General features: G+C 39.2%; 3 protein-coding genes across 3 annotated transcripts; all 3 read right to left on the bottom strand.

Moving 5' to 3' along the window:
* Window positions 1-6,009: 6,009 nt before the first annotated feature.
* LOC307200555 (olfactory receptor 6M1-like) lies at window positions 6,010-6,962 on the bottom strand (the record flags this gene model as incomplete). Its single annotated transcript, XM_079949091.1, has 2 exons — window positions 6,010-6,397; window positions 6,517-6,962. The coding sequence occupies 2 exons, from the start codon at window positions 6,960-6,962 to the stop codon at window positions 6,010-6,012; spliced, it is 834 nt and encodes a 277-aa protein (XP_079805217.1).
* Window positions 6,963-10,657: 3,695 nt separating this feature from the next.
* On the bottom strand, window positions 10,658-11,647 carry LOC307200554 (olfactory receptor 5AR1-like; the record flags this gene model as incomplete). The annotated part of the gene is made up of 1 exon (XM_079949090.1): window positions 10,658-11,647. One exon carries the CDS (start codon window positions 11,645-11,647, stop codon window positions 10,658-10,660), a length of 990 nt encoding a protein of 329 aa, XP_079805216.1.
* A 2,301-nt stretch (window positions 11,648-13,948) lies between these two features.
* LOC307200553 (olfactory receptor 10A7-like) lies at window positions 13,949-14,920 on the bottom strand (the record flags this gene model as incomplete). The annotated part of the gene is made up of 1 exon (XM_079949089.1): window positions 13,949-14,920. One exon carries the CDS (start codon window positions 14,918-14,920, stop codon window positions 13,949-13,951), a length of 972 nt encoding a protein of 323 aa, XP_079805215.1.
* Between the last annotated feature and the right edge of the window lie 624 nt (window positions 14,921-15,544).

Genomic DNA, 15,544 nt, shown 5'->3' with positions numbered 1-15,544 from the left:
ATTGTTTAGGATCTCCAAGAAAAATCATACATATATATTCCTTTGATGGGTTGAAAAAAATCATTAATCATCTGCCACATTCAAATCTTCAAATGGCTACAATGGACACTAGAGGCTCCATCCTGTTCTTTTAGTTGCTTACAACTATTCACCATAATTGTTAAACAACTAAGTATTATTAGTATTGTTTACAGCAGATACTGTTGCTATCAAAGGGTTAAAAGGTAGCAGAAACGCTCTAATCACTGAGCAGCTGGAAGTCATTAGGCTTCCAGGAACATGAGTTTGTATAAATAGTCTCCCGTGTGTTTGCTCCTCCCTTCTCCCCTTTTGGGCTATTTGCTGATATGTGTGGTTCGTCTCCGGGTTTTTTGTTTTTGTAAATAAACCTTTCTTTGAGTTCCCAAAACCGCTTGCTCCAAGACTCCTCTTTGAAAAGAAATACTGCCTCTCCTGCCCTTCTTAAACTGCTGCGCGAAATGCTCTGCTGTAATGGGACTTGAGACGATGGAAGCGCACCGGACATTTACTTTGCATTAAACTAATTAAAGTTTAATGGGACAGATACTACTTAATATTTATTCATGTAGGATCAAACAGTTGCTTGTTCTGTTCATTGATATAGACACTACTGGGGCCTACCACCCTTGCTCGCATTGCTTGCCAACCTGGCCAGCCCCACCATCATCAAAGGCCCTTTCTTTAAACCTTGCCAAAATACACCATCCCCTCACTGATCAGGTGGCACTGTGGTCTAAAACACTGAGCCTCTTGGGCTTGCCAATCAGAAGGTTGGCAGTTCAAATCCCTGCAACGGATTGAGCTCCCATTGCTCTGTCCCAGCTTCTGCCAACCTAGAAGTTCAAAAGCATGCCAGTGCAAGTAGATAAATAGATACTGCTGCAGCAGGAAGGTGAACAGTGTTTCCGTGCCCTCTGGTTTCCATCATAATGTTCTGTTGTGCCAAAAGCGGTTTAGTCATGCTGACCACATGACCTGTAAAGCTGTCTGTGGACAAACACCGGCTCCTTCGGCCTGAAAGCGAGATGAGTGCTGCACCCCATAGTTGCCTTTGACTGGACTTAACTGCCCAGGAGTCCTTTACCTTTACTTTTTTTTTTTTACCTTCAACCACCATCTCCTCCCAAATCTGTCAACTCTCCAATACCCTTGCAGTTCCATCAATCCCCACCTCTTGCACCTCCTTCAGCTCCCCCACCCCCTCACTGTTCTTTCCATGCCCTCAACCTCTCCAGCTCCTTCAACCCCCCTTCCTTTAATCCTCCATCCCCTTCAACCCCCATCCCATAAAAACTCATTCAACTCCCCACACTAACGTACCTGTCAAACTCAATCTTGTGGCCAAAGTTCATCACTGTTTTAAAGGACCTGCAGGTATCTGTTCTTTACATTAAATATGTGTTAGAAAGCAACAAACTGGCTTTCATTAGCCAGAACTCACTGGGACTCACTTCTGACACCTCTCAGGTGGGTGTCACTGCCATTCTCAGAGAATGAGGGAGGCGTTCATGGTGAATTCTGACACTTCTTTTACTAGAAAAATAGCACTGCCTACAATTTAATATGAACCATTCAAAATGAGCCCTACCAGCCTGTCAGATGGCAACATGTGTACTGTATAAGAGCTAAGCAACCTTCAGGTTACCTTCAGGAGCTAAGTGCAAAATGGCAGATCAAGGGGCAGAACTAATTATTAGCTCAACCACGTAAACTTGTCACTGGGATGGTCTGTATATGCACGTACAAACCTATGTCCGAGTTACTCCACCTCAGGGACTGTAAAGCAAAATTCTAACAGTGACCAGTGAAGCTGCGTAAGTGTCAAAGGCAACCAATTAATAAACCTATTTTACAAAATCTTCAGCTCCCAAGGCCGATCAGGTGAGAGTAAAAAATAAAATAAAAAATCCATCCCTGACAACCAATCACCAAACATGTTACCGACAAAAGACCTAACCCCAAGGGAGGGTGAATATGGAATTCTTGATTTGAGTAGGGCTACTGTTGTGAATTGGACCACCTTTTCTAGACCAGGCAGCCCCACATTTCCCAGAAGTCCAATGATACTGTGGAGACTCCTAGGGAATCCTATGAGGCCTTCAACTACTGGGGGCTCACCACACAGGACATCCAAAGCACCTTGACCACAAAAGCTGTCAACATACTGGTATTTCTCATAATAACCCTCTGTGACAGGCTACATCTAGATAGTGACAAAGTCAGGCCAGTGAACTTTATGACCAATTGAGGATAGGAATCCAGGTTTTTCTGTAGCCAAAGTCCAACGTACAAAGCCACACAATCATTTTCCAGATCACTGTTATGTGTCTGTTAGCTGACCCTAACAAGCTGGACACAATGTGTGATGTACACCTGCTCCATAGGATAGACACAGACACACACACACCACAAGCATGTGGATCATCATAGTTGCCTGCATTTTAATTTCCCCTTGGGGATGTGGATGGGGGACTGTTATGTCAAGATTCTGTGCTTCAAATTTATGATTAAACCACTGATAAAATCAACTTCTTTCTTATGGATGGATGGATGGACGGACGAATAGATGACCTGGAAAATAATTTTATCGTTTCTTCCAGTTTCATTCAGAATACATTTATTCATAGCAGTTTAATATGTTTAAATGAAAAAAAAACCAATTCTGTTCTATGTAAAACTAAGAAGAAATCTACTACCTTTGTGCAGGAGGCACAACCTATGTCCTAATCAGCCAATTAAATAAGAAGAGAGCAATTAAGGATTAATTAAGTCAAAAGGTAACAACTTTATGTTGCCACAAACACACAAGGCCCATAACCTCAGAGAGACCTTGTCAAATAAAGCCCCAAGGCACAAACTTCAACAGGCCACTTTGGACTCATAATAAACAGCTGAATTTGAAGAATGGAATACAACTGGGAGAGTTTACAACTAAATGGAGGTTTGCCAATTACTCAGTATGATGAGGATTTGTCCTGTAATTAGAAGGCGCAGCTAATCTTACAAACATTTGTTTCGTGTGTAAACTTTTTCCAAATAACTAAATATTGTCCTTTTACTTTATGAAAACATATATTGCTGTAACGGTTCTCCAATGTTTTAATTGTAAAGAAACTGTAATTCCAATTCTCAGGCTTTAATAAACATCTACACCAACTCCCCAACTGGAAACATGATCTAATTAAAGGGACTAATAGCAGATTGCTCAAAGGAATAGTTAATGAAGTCCTAGAGTTATACGCCCCCAATACAGACACCCATTCTCATATTTTATATCTACAGGGCCAAAGTTTGTGTGTAAGGCGGACACATATTATTGGGACCCAGATATCCAGGGTGTGTGGCAGTCCAGGTTTCAATCCCATTACTATGAAAGAAAGAAAAAGAATCAATATTGTATATTATGCTTGATATTTATGGGAACTTATTTATCTATGTATTTCTTTTTTAAAAAAATAATATTTATTAAAATTTCAATACGGAAAAGATTACAAAAATGATAAAAAGAAAAAACAAAACATACAAATTACAGAAAAGATAAAAGTAGTTAAAAATAAATCCCTCTGGAATGGCAGATGAAAGTAATGGACTATATGGAATTGGCGGAAATGACTGGCAGAATCTGAGACCAGGGAGAAGAGTTGGTGGAAGAAAATTGGAAGAAATTTATTTATTTATTTATTTATTTAAATAATTTTTATTAACTGGCCAATCACATCAAATTAAATCACATCGCATAAATTCCAAATTACAAAGCCAAATTTTTAAATTTTGTTGGGGGAACCCATACTTCAAGATCCAAAGGGGGATTCAGATCATCTTCTTATTACTGCGTTAATGTCCAAATCAGTCCCAATCAGTCTAGACAAAGTTCATAATTCTATCCAGTCTTATCTTGGTGTTTCCACATCATATCTTGTTCATATAATTTCTCTTTTTCCTTTACGATCTCTTCTGTTAGTCTCCTTAAGCCGGTAAGCAAGTATAATGATCCTGTGTGGATTTCCCGTTCCTCCAAACTAAGTCCAGATGGTTTCCATATATCTCCTTCGTAGATAACATTGCTCTTTCCATCATAAATTAGGCATTGTCACTCTTAAGTCCCACCGAGAAGTTGATTTCTCTCTTTCTCCTCCCAGACCCAAGAGCTCCATCAATGCCTCCCAAAATGGCGACGGCATTTTTAACTGCGTCATTCCAAAACTCTTAGCTTTCCAGCTTCGTCTTGAAACATTGCTTTGGTTCAAAAGTTTATCTCCACACAGTCTTAAATCCACAGCTTAAGTCCTTAATTTCTGACTCATTAGGGGAGGGGATTCTTGTTTAATCACATAAAAAAAAGGAAAGGCAGGCTTTTTCCCCCCTCCCCCCTCAGTCATTTGTCATACCGTATCTTGACGTATCTTCTCATATTTTATTCTTGTCTTGTTATCAGAGATCTCTTCTGTCAACAGTCTTTACTCCCCCTTTTTCCTTGAAGTATGTGCAATTTATATCGTCCAAATTGTTTCTTTTGAAGATTGTTGCAACTAGAGGCGTGGATCAGAGACGGCATCGAGGAGTGCCGGAATCCCACAGGAGGGCTTTGTGCCTAGTGCCCCCACCCCCACAAATTTGGGGGTGGTATAGGGCAGAGCAGGCGAGGGTCGTCCCCTCCACAATCCTGGGGGGTTAAGGAGGCTAATTACCCCCATCATAGCCTCCAAATTACCTCGTGTGGGTCAGAGAGATGTTATTGTCAGCCATCTTCCGATGCGCCACCTAGTGGCCCCCGAAGATTGGAAGAAATTTAAAGATTATTTACAGAAACACTGTAAAATTAATGAATGTTAAAATGATGTTGGAATGAAATGAAGCGGTTTTAGTAATAAGGTTAAAAAGGAATATGTAAAAATGGATTGATATTAGATGAAAATATAAAGTTATAATATGTGAAGACAAAGAACTAAGATAAAACAAGGAGGGTAAGGATTTGCTGAATCAACCATTTGAACTGGAATACAAAAAAGGGACGTGTGAGGAAGTCATGAGAATAAGTAAATGAATTCTAAGTTATCTATGTATTTCTTGTCCAGTTCCTCAAATATTGCTATAGGATTACTCCATTGGTCTATATTTGTAAAGTGTTAGGTCCAGATGTAGCTGTGCTTAGAACAGACCCACATAAATAATGATTAACTTAAATATCATTAAATTTAGTGGATCTGTTGTAAGCATTACTAAGTTTGGATACAACCCAAAATGTTTCCTGCCATGTTAGACCTTTTGGTGCTTCAGATAGCATTTTATGTAAATGGGCTTGAGATGGTTGGTTTTTGACCAAGCAGTATACAAGTCTTGTTAAATAAAACCACATTTAAAAAATGAGGAAATCATGTATTAAGACCAACTGAAATTTTGCAAAATATCAAGCTGTGTAGAATATGAGAAAAGATGGGGGAATCTATCATCTATCATCCAGTATGGATCATCATCTATCATCCAGTATGGGTTAGGGAAGAAATTTCATGTTCGTTCAGTTTCCCATTTGCCAGTCTTCATTTCTTTCCATTTCTGAATCACTCTGTGACTGCTTTATTATTTTCTAAAGTTGTTATAAAACTTCATTTTGGAAAATAAAAAAAGAAGTGCAGTGGAGTCCTACAGTCTTTGCCAATGTTTCATGTGAACTTTCTTTAATCTCATCACCAGTGAGTGAGAAGTAGAGTTACACCTTTTTGATGTCAGCATGGTATTGGGATTAGGTGAGGCAGGGGCAAAGGCTGGGCAACTCTAGATTGGTGACATACCTATAGGATGTTACTGCAAAGCTGGAGTTCCCCTAATTTCTCCACCACACAACTCCATCCCCATCCTGGAGAAATCATTGCCACTGCACTGCCAGAACAGTAGCACCACCACTCTGCCCTGCCCAACCCATGTTATGAATTCATGAGATTGTTTCAGCCACATCTTGAAAAAACATATGGGAAACATATATTCCTTCCATCATTTATTTATTTTCATGTGTACATTTGAATGCAACCTTCTTTTGATTAAGTCTCTCAGGGCCTCTTTCACCTTTTCATTTCTCAGGGTGTAGATAAAAGGGTTGAGGACAGGGGTTATCACCACTGTTAAGATGCTCACCACTTTCTTGAGATCCAGGGATGATCCCTTTGATTGCCTCAGATACATGAATATGGCACTTCCATAGTAGATGGAATCTACAGTGATGTGGGCACCACAAGTGGAAAAGGCCTTCTTCTTCCCAGTAGCTGATGGGATTCTCAGCACTGCAGTGATGATAGAAATGTAGGACACTGTTGTTAATACCAAAGATCCCAGAAGTACAATTATAGCAATTATGAAATCTAGAAACTCAATATGGTGTGTACTGGAGCAAGAGAGAGCAAGGAGTGGTTCAATATCACAAAAGAAATGATTGATGAGCCACAGAATGATAGTTTTGATATAGCAGAAACAGGCCAAATCACAAAAATGAATCCTGCCAACCAACAAAAAACGACAAGCCATGAGCAGAGCCTGAAGCTCATGATTGAAGCATAGCGTAGTGGATCGCATATTGCTACATAGCGATCAAAGGACATGACAGCCAGGAGCACAAACTCTGCCACTCCGAGGAAGAAATAGAGGAAGCACTGAGTTATGCAGCCATAAAATGATATTGTTTTTGTTTTTGAGAGGAGGTTAGAAAGTGTGACTGGGGTGATGGATAATGTAAATGCTATCTCCAGAATGGACAAGTTTAAGAGGAAGAAGTACATTGGCCTATGAAGACGAGAATCAACTAAAACCAGAACTGTAATGGTCAAGTTCCCCAACAATGACAATGCAAATGTCAGTAAAAGCAGATAGAAGAAGATTATCACTAAGTGATTGGGAACTGGGATGCCCAGAAGAACAAACTCATCAAATGTGCTGTAATTTTCTGGATGCATTTAGGTGCAAACTGCAAATAAGAAAGGATCAAAATGTCATGAAACAAAGGCAATTGATGAATTAATACTTTAAAAATAGAAAATCCCACATCTTATCAGCTCTCTCACAGAATTGACCTGCGCCTTCCTGGACAGCTATGAGTCCAAAATGACTCCCAGGCTGAGCACCTGGTCCTTAAGGGGCACATTTGCCCCATTCATTATTATTTTTTATAGACATCTTTATTGGTTTTTCAATTAGTTTACAGCCATCCTTTTCATACACATCAATATTCACAATAAAATTGGACACTATGAACATTCCAATGTTTAACATGTATGCATAAACTAAAGAGAAATTTAATATTATGTTACTTATCTACTTATTTTGTTGCTACTTTGTTTGCACCGGATTTCCTTCCACCTCTTACTTGGATCCTTGGAATTCTATGTTAGATGCCTTTCCAATTGTATCTAAGATTCTATTTAAGCATGAAGAATCAAGCATAAACTTCTAGCACTATTTAAGAATTGTGGCAGCAACTAAATAAAGAAGTTTGAAAATAGTATGTTACAGTATGTTCTTTTAGGAAGAAGGTAAATGCTCATGAACCTAATAATTAGATACTGAGCAATTTTACTGCCTACACATTATTTTAACTGAAGTGAAGGAATTAAGAGTAGTGCATTAAACTTTAGCGTTGACTTTCCCACCCTCATTTAATAGTTTACAAACCAAGACATTTAGCTGATTTTCATCCTTCCTACAAGAATCTGGGAATGAAAATTTCCTTAGAAGCATTTTACCCTTCTGAAATTAAAAGCAAAGTTCTGTGTTCTGTCAGTTCATGGCTCAGAAACATCTCCACCTGATGAAACAGAACATGACTTCAGTGACTTTATCTTTTTATGTTTCAAAACTCAAACATCTAAGCAGGTTTCATCCCAGAGGGAGTAATCAGGCAATTTCACCCTAGGCAAAAAGTTGATTCAATTCCAAAGAGAATGCCAACTTTATCTTTTCAAAATTATTATTCTTTTGATTAATCCACTGAGTTGTGACTACAGAAAGACATTGTACTTCTATGGAGCTGTTTCCTGAAACAATCAGATGGGATTCTGGAATTCAAGGGATTCATACTTGTTCAGTGATTCATAAAATAAGTTTATTTGCAGATATGGAAAGGTGTCTGGTTTACAGTTAATTTTGCAAAACCAGATATTTTGCCAGTAAAAACTGAGAGTCAGAATGGACTATTAAAGTCCAATTTGGTTATGTATAGTTAGGGAATAGCAGAAACATCTGGGGGTTATATTTTAGTTAATATAAATACATTAATCAAATTTATACATATTAATGAAATATTACTAAAACAGTATAAAACTATATGAATTAATTGGAAACGTAAGTTTGTCATTAAATTCTACTCATAGTAGTCCTACTGAAATGGATGGACCAGTTGTCATGTCTGTTAATTTCAATGGGCCTACGTATGACTAAGATTAGATGCGATCCTTTAACATTATTTGTACATTATGAGTGAAGAAAACTCTTTGTTCTAGGTCTCAACAATTCTAAGATACATTTTAAAAAATAATCCGAGAAATAGGCATCTTCCTCTCACAAATGGACAAGCAGATACACAGCTTAGAGCTACTCCTGGATCTAGTGCTACTCCTGGATCTATGTCGCTTGAGGCTCAGGTGGCCTTGGTGGCGCAGAATGCCTTCCATCAGCTTTGGCTGGTGGCCCAGCTGCACTCCTATCTGTACAGGGATAGCCTAACTTCTATTGCCTATGTTCTGGTAACCAATTAGGTTAGGTTACTGCAATGCATTATACATAGGGCTGCTTCTGAAGATGGTTTGGAAACTTCATCTGGTGCAGAATTTAGTAGCCAGGTAGCTCACCAGGGCAAGACAGTTTGAGCATAGTACACCAATCTTGAGGGCCCAATTGCACTGGTTGCCAATTAGTTTCCAGGCCCAATTCAAAGTGCTGGTTTAGACCTATAAAACCTTAAATGGCTTGGGACTGCAATACCTTAAGGACCACCTCTCCTTGTATGAACAAACTTGGACCCTGAGACCATCACCTGGCACCTATTTTCATGTGCCTACTGCACAGGAGGTCCAGAGGGTGGCAGCACAAAATAGGTCTTTTCTGCAGTGGCTTCTATTTTGTGTTATGCTCTCTTCAGGAATGTTTGCCTGCAACCTTCATTACATATCTTCAGGAGCCAGGCAAAAATGTTTCTCTTTAACCAAGCATTTGGCTTTGTCTGATTAACATTCTATGTCCTTTTAAATGTGTTTTTGGGAGGGGGGGTTACTAGTTTGTTGCTGTTTTTGTCCTTTGTTTTGTCTTCTCATAGAATCATAGAATCATAGAATCATAGAGTTGGAAGAGACCACAAGGGCCATCGAGTCCAACCCCCTGCCAAGCAGGAAACACCATCAGAGCACTCCTGACATATGGTTGTCAAGCCTCTGCTTAAAGACCTCCAAAGAAGGAGACTCCACCACACTCCTTGGCAGCAAATTCCACTGTCGAACAGCTCTTACTGTCAGGAAGTTCTTCCTAATGTTTAGGTGGAATCTTCTTTCTTGTAGTTTGGAACCATTGCTCCGTGTCCGCTTCTCTGGAGCAGCAGAAAACAACCTTTCTCCCTCCTCTATGTGACATCCTTTTATATATTTGAACATGGCTATCATATCACCCCTTAACCTCCTCTTCTCCAGGCTAAACATGCCCAGCTCCCCTAGCCGTTCCTCATAAGGCATCGTTTCCAGGCCTTTGACCATCTTGGTTGCCCTCCTCTGGACACTTTCTAGTTTGTCAGTGTCCTTCTTGAACTGTGGTGCCCAGAACTGGACACAGTACTCCAGGTGAGGTCTGAAAAAAAGGAGTACTCTCCTTTTTTATTTTTTATACCATGAACCACCTGTGATCTTCAGATGAAGGGTGGTATGCAAATTTAATAAATAAATATGCATAATTATAAATAAATAAACTACATTTGACAGCTATCCCCCAGAATTAATATTTGCACTTAACATGTTTTTAGGAGATAAAATGAAATTGTTCCCCAGCTTCTGGAAGTTTAATAGATGGCAGACAAGCCAATTTCACAGGCGCTGTCTCATTTCTGTATAAACCTCTGGTTTCATGCCACTGGGATAAGCAATCTTCATAAGTAATTAAATGGACCAAGGAAGTGGAGAAAGCAAGCAATCAGTGATATAGTAAAAGGTCTGGAATTCGCCTTTTCTTTGTTAACTTTCCACCAATAACAGGAAAACATTTTTTTAAATGTAAAGACAAAATGGTATCATTCACTGGCAAAATGTATTATATTAACAAGTTAAGATTCAAAATGTACTGTATTCGCCTCCACACAAAAAGGCTTCCTTCACACCCATATTCCCGGGGGAAAATGTTGAGCTGAATTCTTTGGTCCTGCTTGATATGTGTGTTTTTTTACATTAAATAACCAGGTATAACAACCAGCTGCAAATGTTCCTATATAGATTAGCACTGGCCCCGTATCTATGGGTGGTCCCCCCCACAATTCTAATGCACCTCATTAGTCTCATAGGAACATGTACAGATCCCATTGATACATACTTTCCAAATCTCACAGCAGAACATTTTATCCCAAGAAACAAAAGCAAAACATTAAATATGAGAGATCATCGCAGCCACATCTAATTTATCAACTAAATTGTTGCAGTTTTCCAATATGGATTCTCAAAGGCATTGGGCAAGGTGGGCATCTTCCAAGGATTTTCCCCAAAGCTTCATTTACATCTTTGTTCCTTAGGCTGTATATGAGGGGGTTGACCATTGGAGTGAGGACAGTGTAAAAGAGAGAAAACACTTTGTCAAGATGCCTTAGGATGCTGACTCTTGGGAGCATATAGACCATTATGAGTGTTCCATAGAACAGGCTGACCACCGACAGGTGAGAGGAGCAGGTGGAAAATGCCTTTTTCCTTCCAGTAGTGGATGAGATTCTTAGGATTGTGGCTATGATATAAATGTATGAGGTCATGGTGAGCAGGAAAGGAGGCAAAGTGAATGTGCAGGCAAAAACAAAATTTGTGAGCTCCATCCAATAGGTGTCACTGCAGGAGAGCTTTAGCATGGGTTTTAAGTCACATATATAATGATCTATTTCATTGGGGCCACAGAAGAACAACCATGACATTGAAATGGTTGTAATGGTGCTGACCAAAAACCCACATACCCAAGACCCAGCTGAGAGCTGGAAGCACAACTGGCCATTCATGAGGACTGCATAACGCAGTGGTTTACAAATGGCTAAGTACCTGTCATAAGACATTGCAGAAAGGAGATAACATTCAGTTCCTGCTAGGCAAGCAAATACATAATACTGCACGAAACAGCCTGCAAATGAAATCTCTTTCAAGCCGGTCAAGAAACTAGTCAGCATTCTTGGGAGAACAGCTGAACTATAGCAGATCTCCAAGCAAGACAGATTCCCCAAGAAGAAGTACATTGGAGTGTGAAGGCGTTGGTCAGTCACAATGAGCACGGTGATGAGAAGGTTCCCACACACAGTCACCAAGTAAATAATCAGAAATACCAGGAAAAAAAGACCTTGCAGTTTAGGGAGATCCTCAAATCCTAGCAGGATAAATTCTGTGACAGTTGTTTGATTTCTCCATCCTGCTCTTCCCATAGGTTTCTTTCTGTGGGAGGATGAAATAAACCATCAGATCTCTTTGAGGAGGAGCAACAATTTAGTCAACAAAGCTAAGACAATGGAAGCTCAATTTCATCAGTCTCCTTCAACTGCTGCAGAAAGTGCAGAGAGAGATATGCCTCACAGTAGGATATGTCTCTGCCTAACAATACTTTTGTTTCATTTTGTTTTTAAACACGGTCCTAGTGCCCATATCTGTCCCCTTAACCAGGGACAGTGGACCTTTCCTGTGGGCTTTATGGTCAACCTTTCAGTGCCCTCATACCATGTGGGACCCAGTCCCTAAAAAAAGAACCAGTTCACTAAAAAGAGAAAAGAGAAGCACTTTACCTTAATTACAAGTGTTTAATAAAAGCTGCTATGCTGTCAAAATCCCTGTACTGCAGTTTTCTGGAAAACTAGTGGTTGACATGCAGCTTGGTTTTCATGTAGGATGTTCTCTTTTAAATCACCCAAGCAACTTAAGGCTGACACTGTCTCTGGATGTGCTACAATATATGCTCTAATGTTGGAAACAAACTACTTAAATAAATGAGCCCATTCCGATCTACAACAAGCAGAATGAAGAAACTCCCTTTACAATACTTCTACAGTGTAATTAGCAGAAGCACTGTAATGATTACTGCTAATTATAGAGATAGAAAAATATTACACCTGTTGTTAAATGGCGTTTCTGTTGCAAATTTATTAAAGAAAGAAAAGCAGCAAAAGCACAGCAAAAGAAAAAAAAATACAAGGAATAAGGGGGGGGTGTCAACTTACATTAACAATACAAGAAGCATCAAGTCATCCATCTTAATTTACACATACAGATTGATGCATGCCATCCAAATGTCTCAACAGGAATCCAAACAAAGTTGGTGTTTAAACAAAGTACACGCAAAATTGGGAGTTGCCTGTACACCCAAAATATTTTTCTTTTTCTTTTCTTTTTTGCTGAATCAGTCTCAATTTTAGAACTGAAGAAATATTTTATATAGATTCTAAAGTGAATTCCAATTGTTTAGGATGTTCATTGTAAACAAATGCAAAATGGTGCATATTGAGGCAATTTATTTTCTTAATTTCACATATACACTTCCTGAAATTCTTTTAAGTGGACATGCCAGTGATAGAACATGGATGCAGTGCTGGATTTATGTATAGGCTAAGTAGGCTGAAGCCTAGGGCCTCTAAATCTAGGGGGCCTCACCAGCCTGCCCTCTCCCCAGTGCCGCAGTCTCCCCTCTCCCAAAATTGCAAACCCAAGACTTCATGCAAGGGCAGGGCAACTCAAGCCCAGCAACTATGAGACTCAGGGCTAGCCAGTGGGGCTCAATTTGAAGCAGTGGGGCACAGCGCAACTTGCTAGAATTAACAAATAAGAAAGTTTTCAGAATTTAAATTCTAGATTAAAATTGATTACTTCATTGAGAAGGGGATTGTAAGAAAAACACTGGGGCCTAATTTGAATAGTAGTGTGCCTGGTATCTGGTGGGCAATCTCATCCTTTATTTCCACACTGTGGGTGCAGACCAAATCACCTGTCAGGAGAGTTATGACATTCAGGTGAGGGTCAGATGCTTTGTCAATCCCAGCAGGAATATAAGAGGATGACTGCCCTGGCCAGCCTTCGCCTGTGGTTTTTTTTAAGAATAACATTACAACTTCATTTTCCTAAAAAATCATGCTTATTCCACAAAACGTTTACAACGTTCAATTCCTGCAAAAGTTTTTCAATGTTAATTTTATGCATTTTAAAGAAATCACCATGGTATTTACCAATAATATCTTATGATGTTTAGAGGAGAAATTCTGAATTTTTTTAATGTTCAAGTTATGATTCCTTTCTTAAATTACTCCCATTGTGTAAAGAATAGTTTTAGGACACATTATTAAAGCAAAGCATTCCTAAGCATTCCTAGAATTCCTGCATATATGGTGGTCCCATGAGTGCTACACGTGGGGAAGGTTACTTCCACTGTCCCTATTTTGTGGGCACATTTCAATCACATAACAGCAATTTAATATTGTACAATTAAAGCTGGTGTTCCTTTATCTTCCTTCCTTCCTTCCTTCCTTCCTTCCTTCCTTCCTTCCTTCCTTTATTTATTTGACTTGTTAATTTCTTGTTACCCAAAGGTCTCCAAGTACACATACAAGCATTTTAAATACACACACTGTATCAAATTTGAGGTGGATTTTTAAGTAGAACAAAATGATGGCTTACACATTCAGTTTACCGCTGTTCAAAATGATGCACATTCAGTTGACAACTATTTTCATTTATTCTGATCGTTAAAAAACTGGATCTGTCATGAAGCTGGTGAACTTCCTAAAACCTTTCCACATGGCTTCCTTCACTTCCTTATTTCTCAGGCTGTATATGAGGGGATTGACCATGGGGGTCAGGACTGTATAGAAAAGAGAGAAGATTTTCTTCACATATCTGAGATCCCTGGACCGTGGGAGCATATAGACCAGCATCAGCGTTCCATAAAAGAGAGCCACCACAGTGAGGTGGGATGAGCAAGTGGAGAAGGCCTTTTGCCTCCCAGTAGCAGAAGGGATTCGTAGGATTGTGACGATGATGAAAATGTAAGATGTTAATGTGAGTAGAAATGGAGGCAGTGTGAACGCACAGGCAAAGATGAATGCGGTCATTTCCACAACATATGTGTCGCTGCATGAAATTTCTTTGATGACTGGGGACAAATCACAGAGGTAATGATCAATTTCATTAGGGCCACAGAAGGACAATGAAGACACTGAAAGGGTTGTACTTGTGCTCACCAAAACTCCACTTGCCCAAGACACGGCTGCCAGCTGTAGACATAACCTACCATTCATGAGACTGGCATAGTGCAATGGTTTACATACAGCTAGGTACCTATCGTAAGACATCACAGACAGGAAGTAGCATTCAGCACCTCCGAAGCAAGCAAATATATAAAACTGCACGAAGCAGGCTTTTATGGATATACTTTTTTCCCCAGTCAAGAGACTTGATAATATTCTAGGCAGGATTGTTGAGCTGTAGCAACATTCCAAGAAAGAGAGGTTCCCTAGAAAGAAATACATGGGGGTGTGAAGATGTCGATCAGTCACAACCAACAAAACAATGAGGAGGTTCCCAGCCATGGTCACTAAGTAGATCACTAGGAAGAGTAAGAAAAGAAGAAACTCCAATTTATTAAGGTCTCCAAATCCTAAGAGTATGAACTCGGCAACAGTTGTTTGATTTTGCTTCTCTCTTTTTGCCAATGGCATCACCTGGAGAAAATCGAACACAAAATATTTAACATTATTTCATTATACCAGACTCATTCTCATATCCTTAAACTCTGAAGCTATTATCTCTCCAAAGGTTGAACATCAAGACCTTTTCTTTACTCAGTAGTAACATGTTAATGACAAGTCACTGTGAGCTTTTAGTATTTTGCAAACTAAAGTTTTGATTGATTGATTGTCTTCTGCTATCTGCTGCCTGTGACATGTCCTGTGAAACCTCACTACAGATGGGAGAAAATTCAACTTTGCTGATATTAGCAGGGATCTTACAGTGGGACATATGAATATAGAAGAGAACCAGGCTCTTTTTTTTCATTACATCAGTCTTTATCATCAAATAGATTATCTCTTCAAGAGCACAGAGAACTGCTGCCTGGGGATGCTTGACAAATGCAACTTTTGTGAATTCTGATTAAAAAAACTAAGCAGATCCACACAGCACAGACTAATTTATTTGCTGGGGTTTAGTAATCCACTTGGTTTCATACTTCCTGAATGTTCAACTCATTTGAAAAGTGTGTCAACATCTATTTTAAATATGTATTTATAGAGAAAACACATTTGAAAATACATATTAAATGCAATTTTCATGTGGCTATTAAT

The sequence above is a fragment of the Podarcis cretensis genome, assembly GCF_951804945.1.
Source record: "Podarcis cretensis genome assembly, chromosome: 13".
NCBI lineage: Eukaryota > Metazoa > Chordata > Lepidosauria > Squamata > Lacertidae > Podarcis > Podarcis cretensis.
The sequence above is the reverse complement of the archived record's forward strand: the minus strand, read 5'-3'. Positions and strand labels throughout refer to the sequence as shown.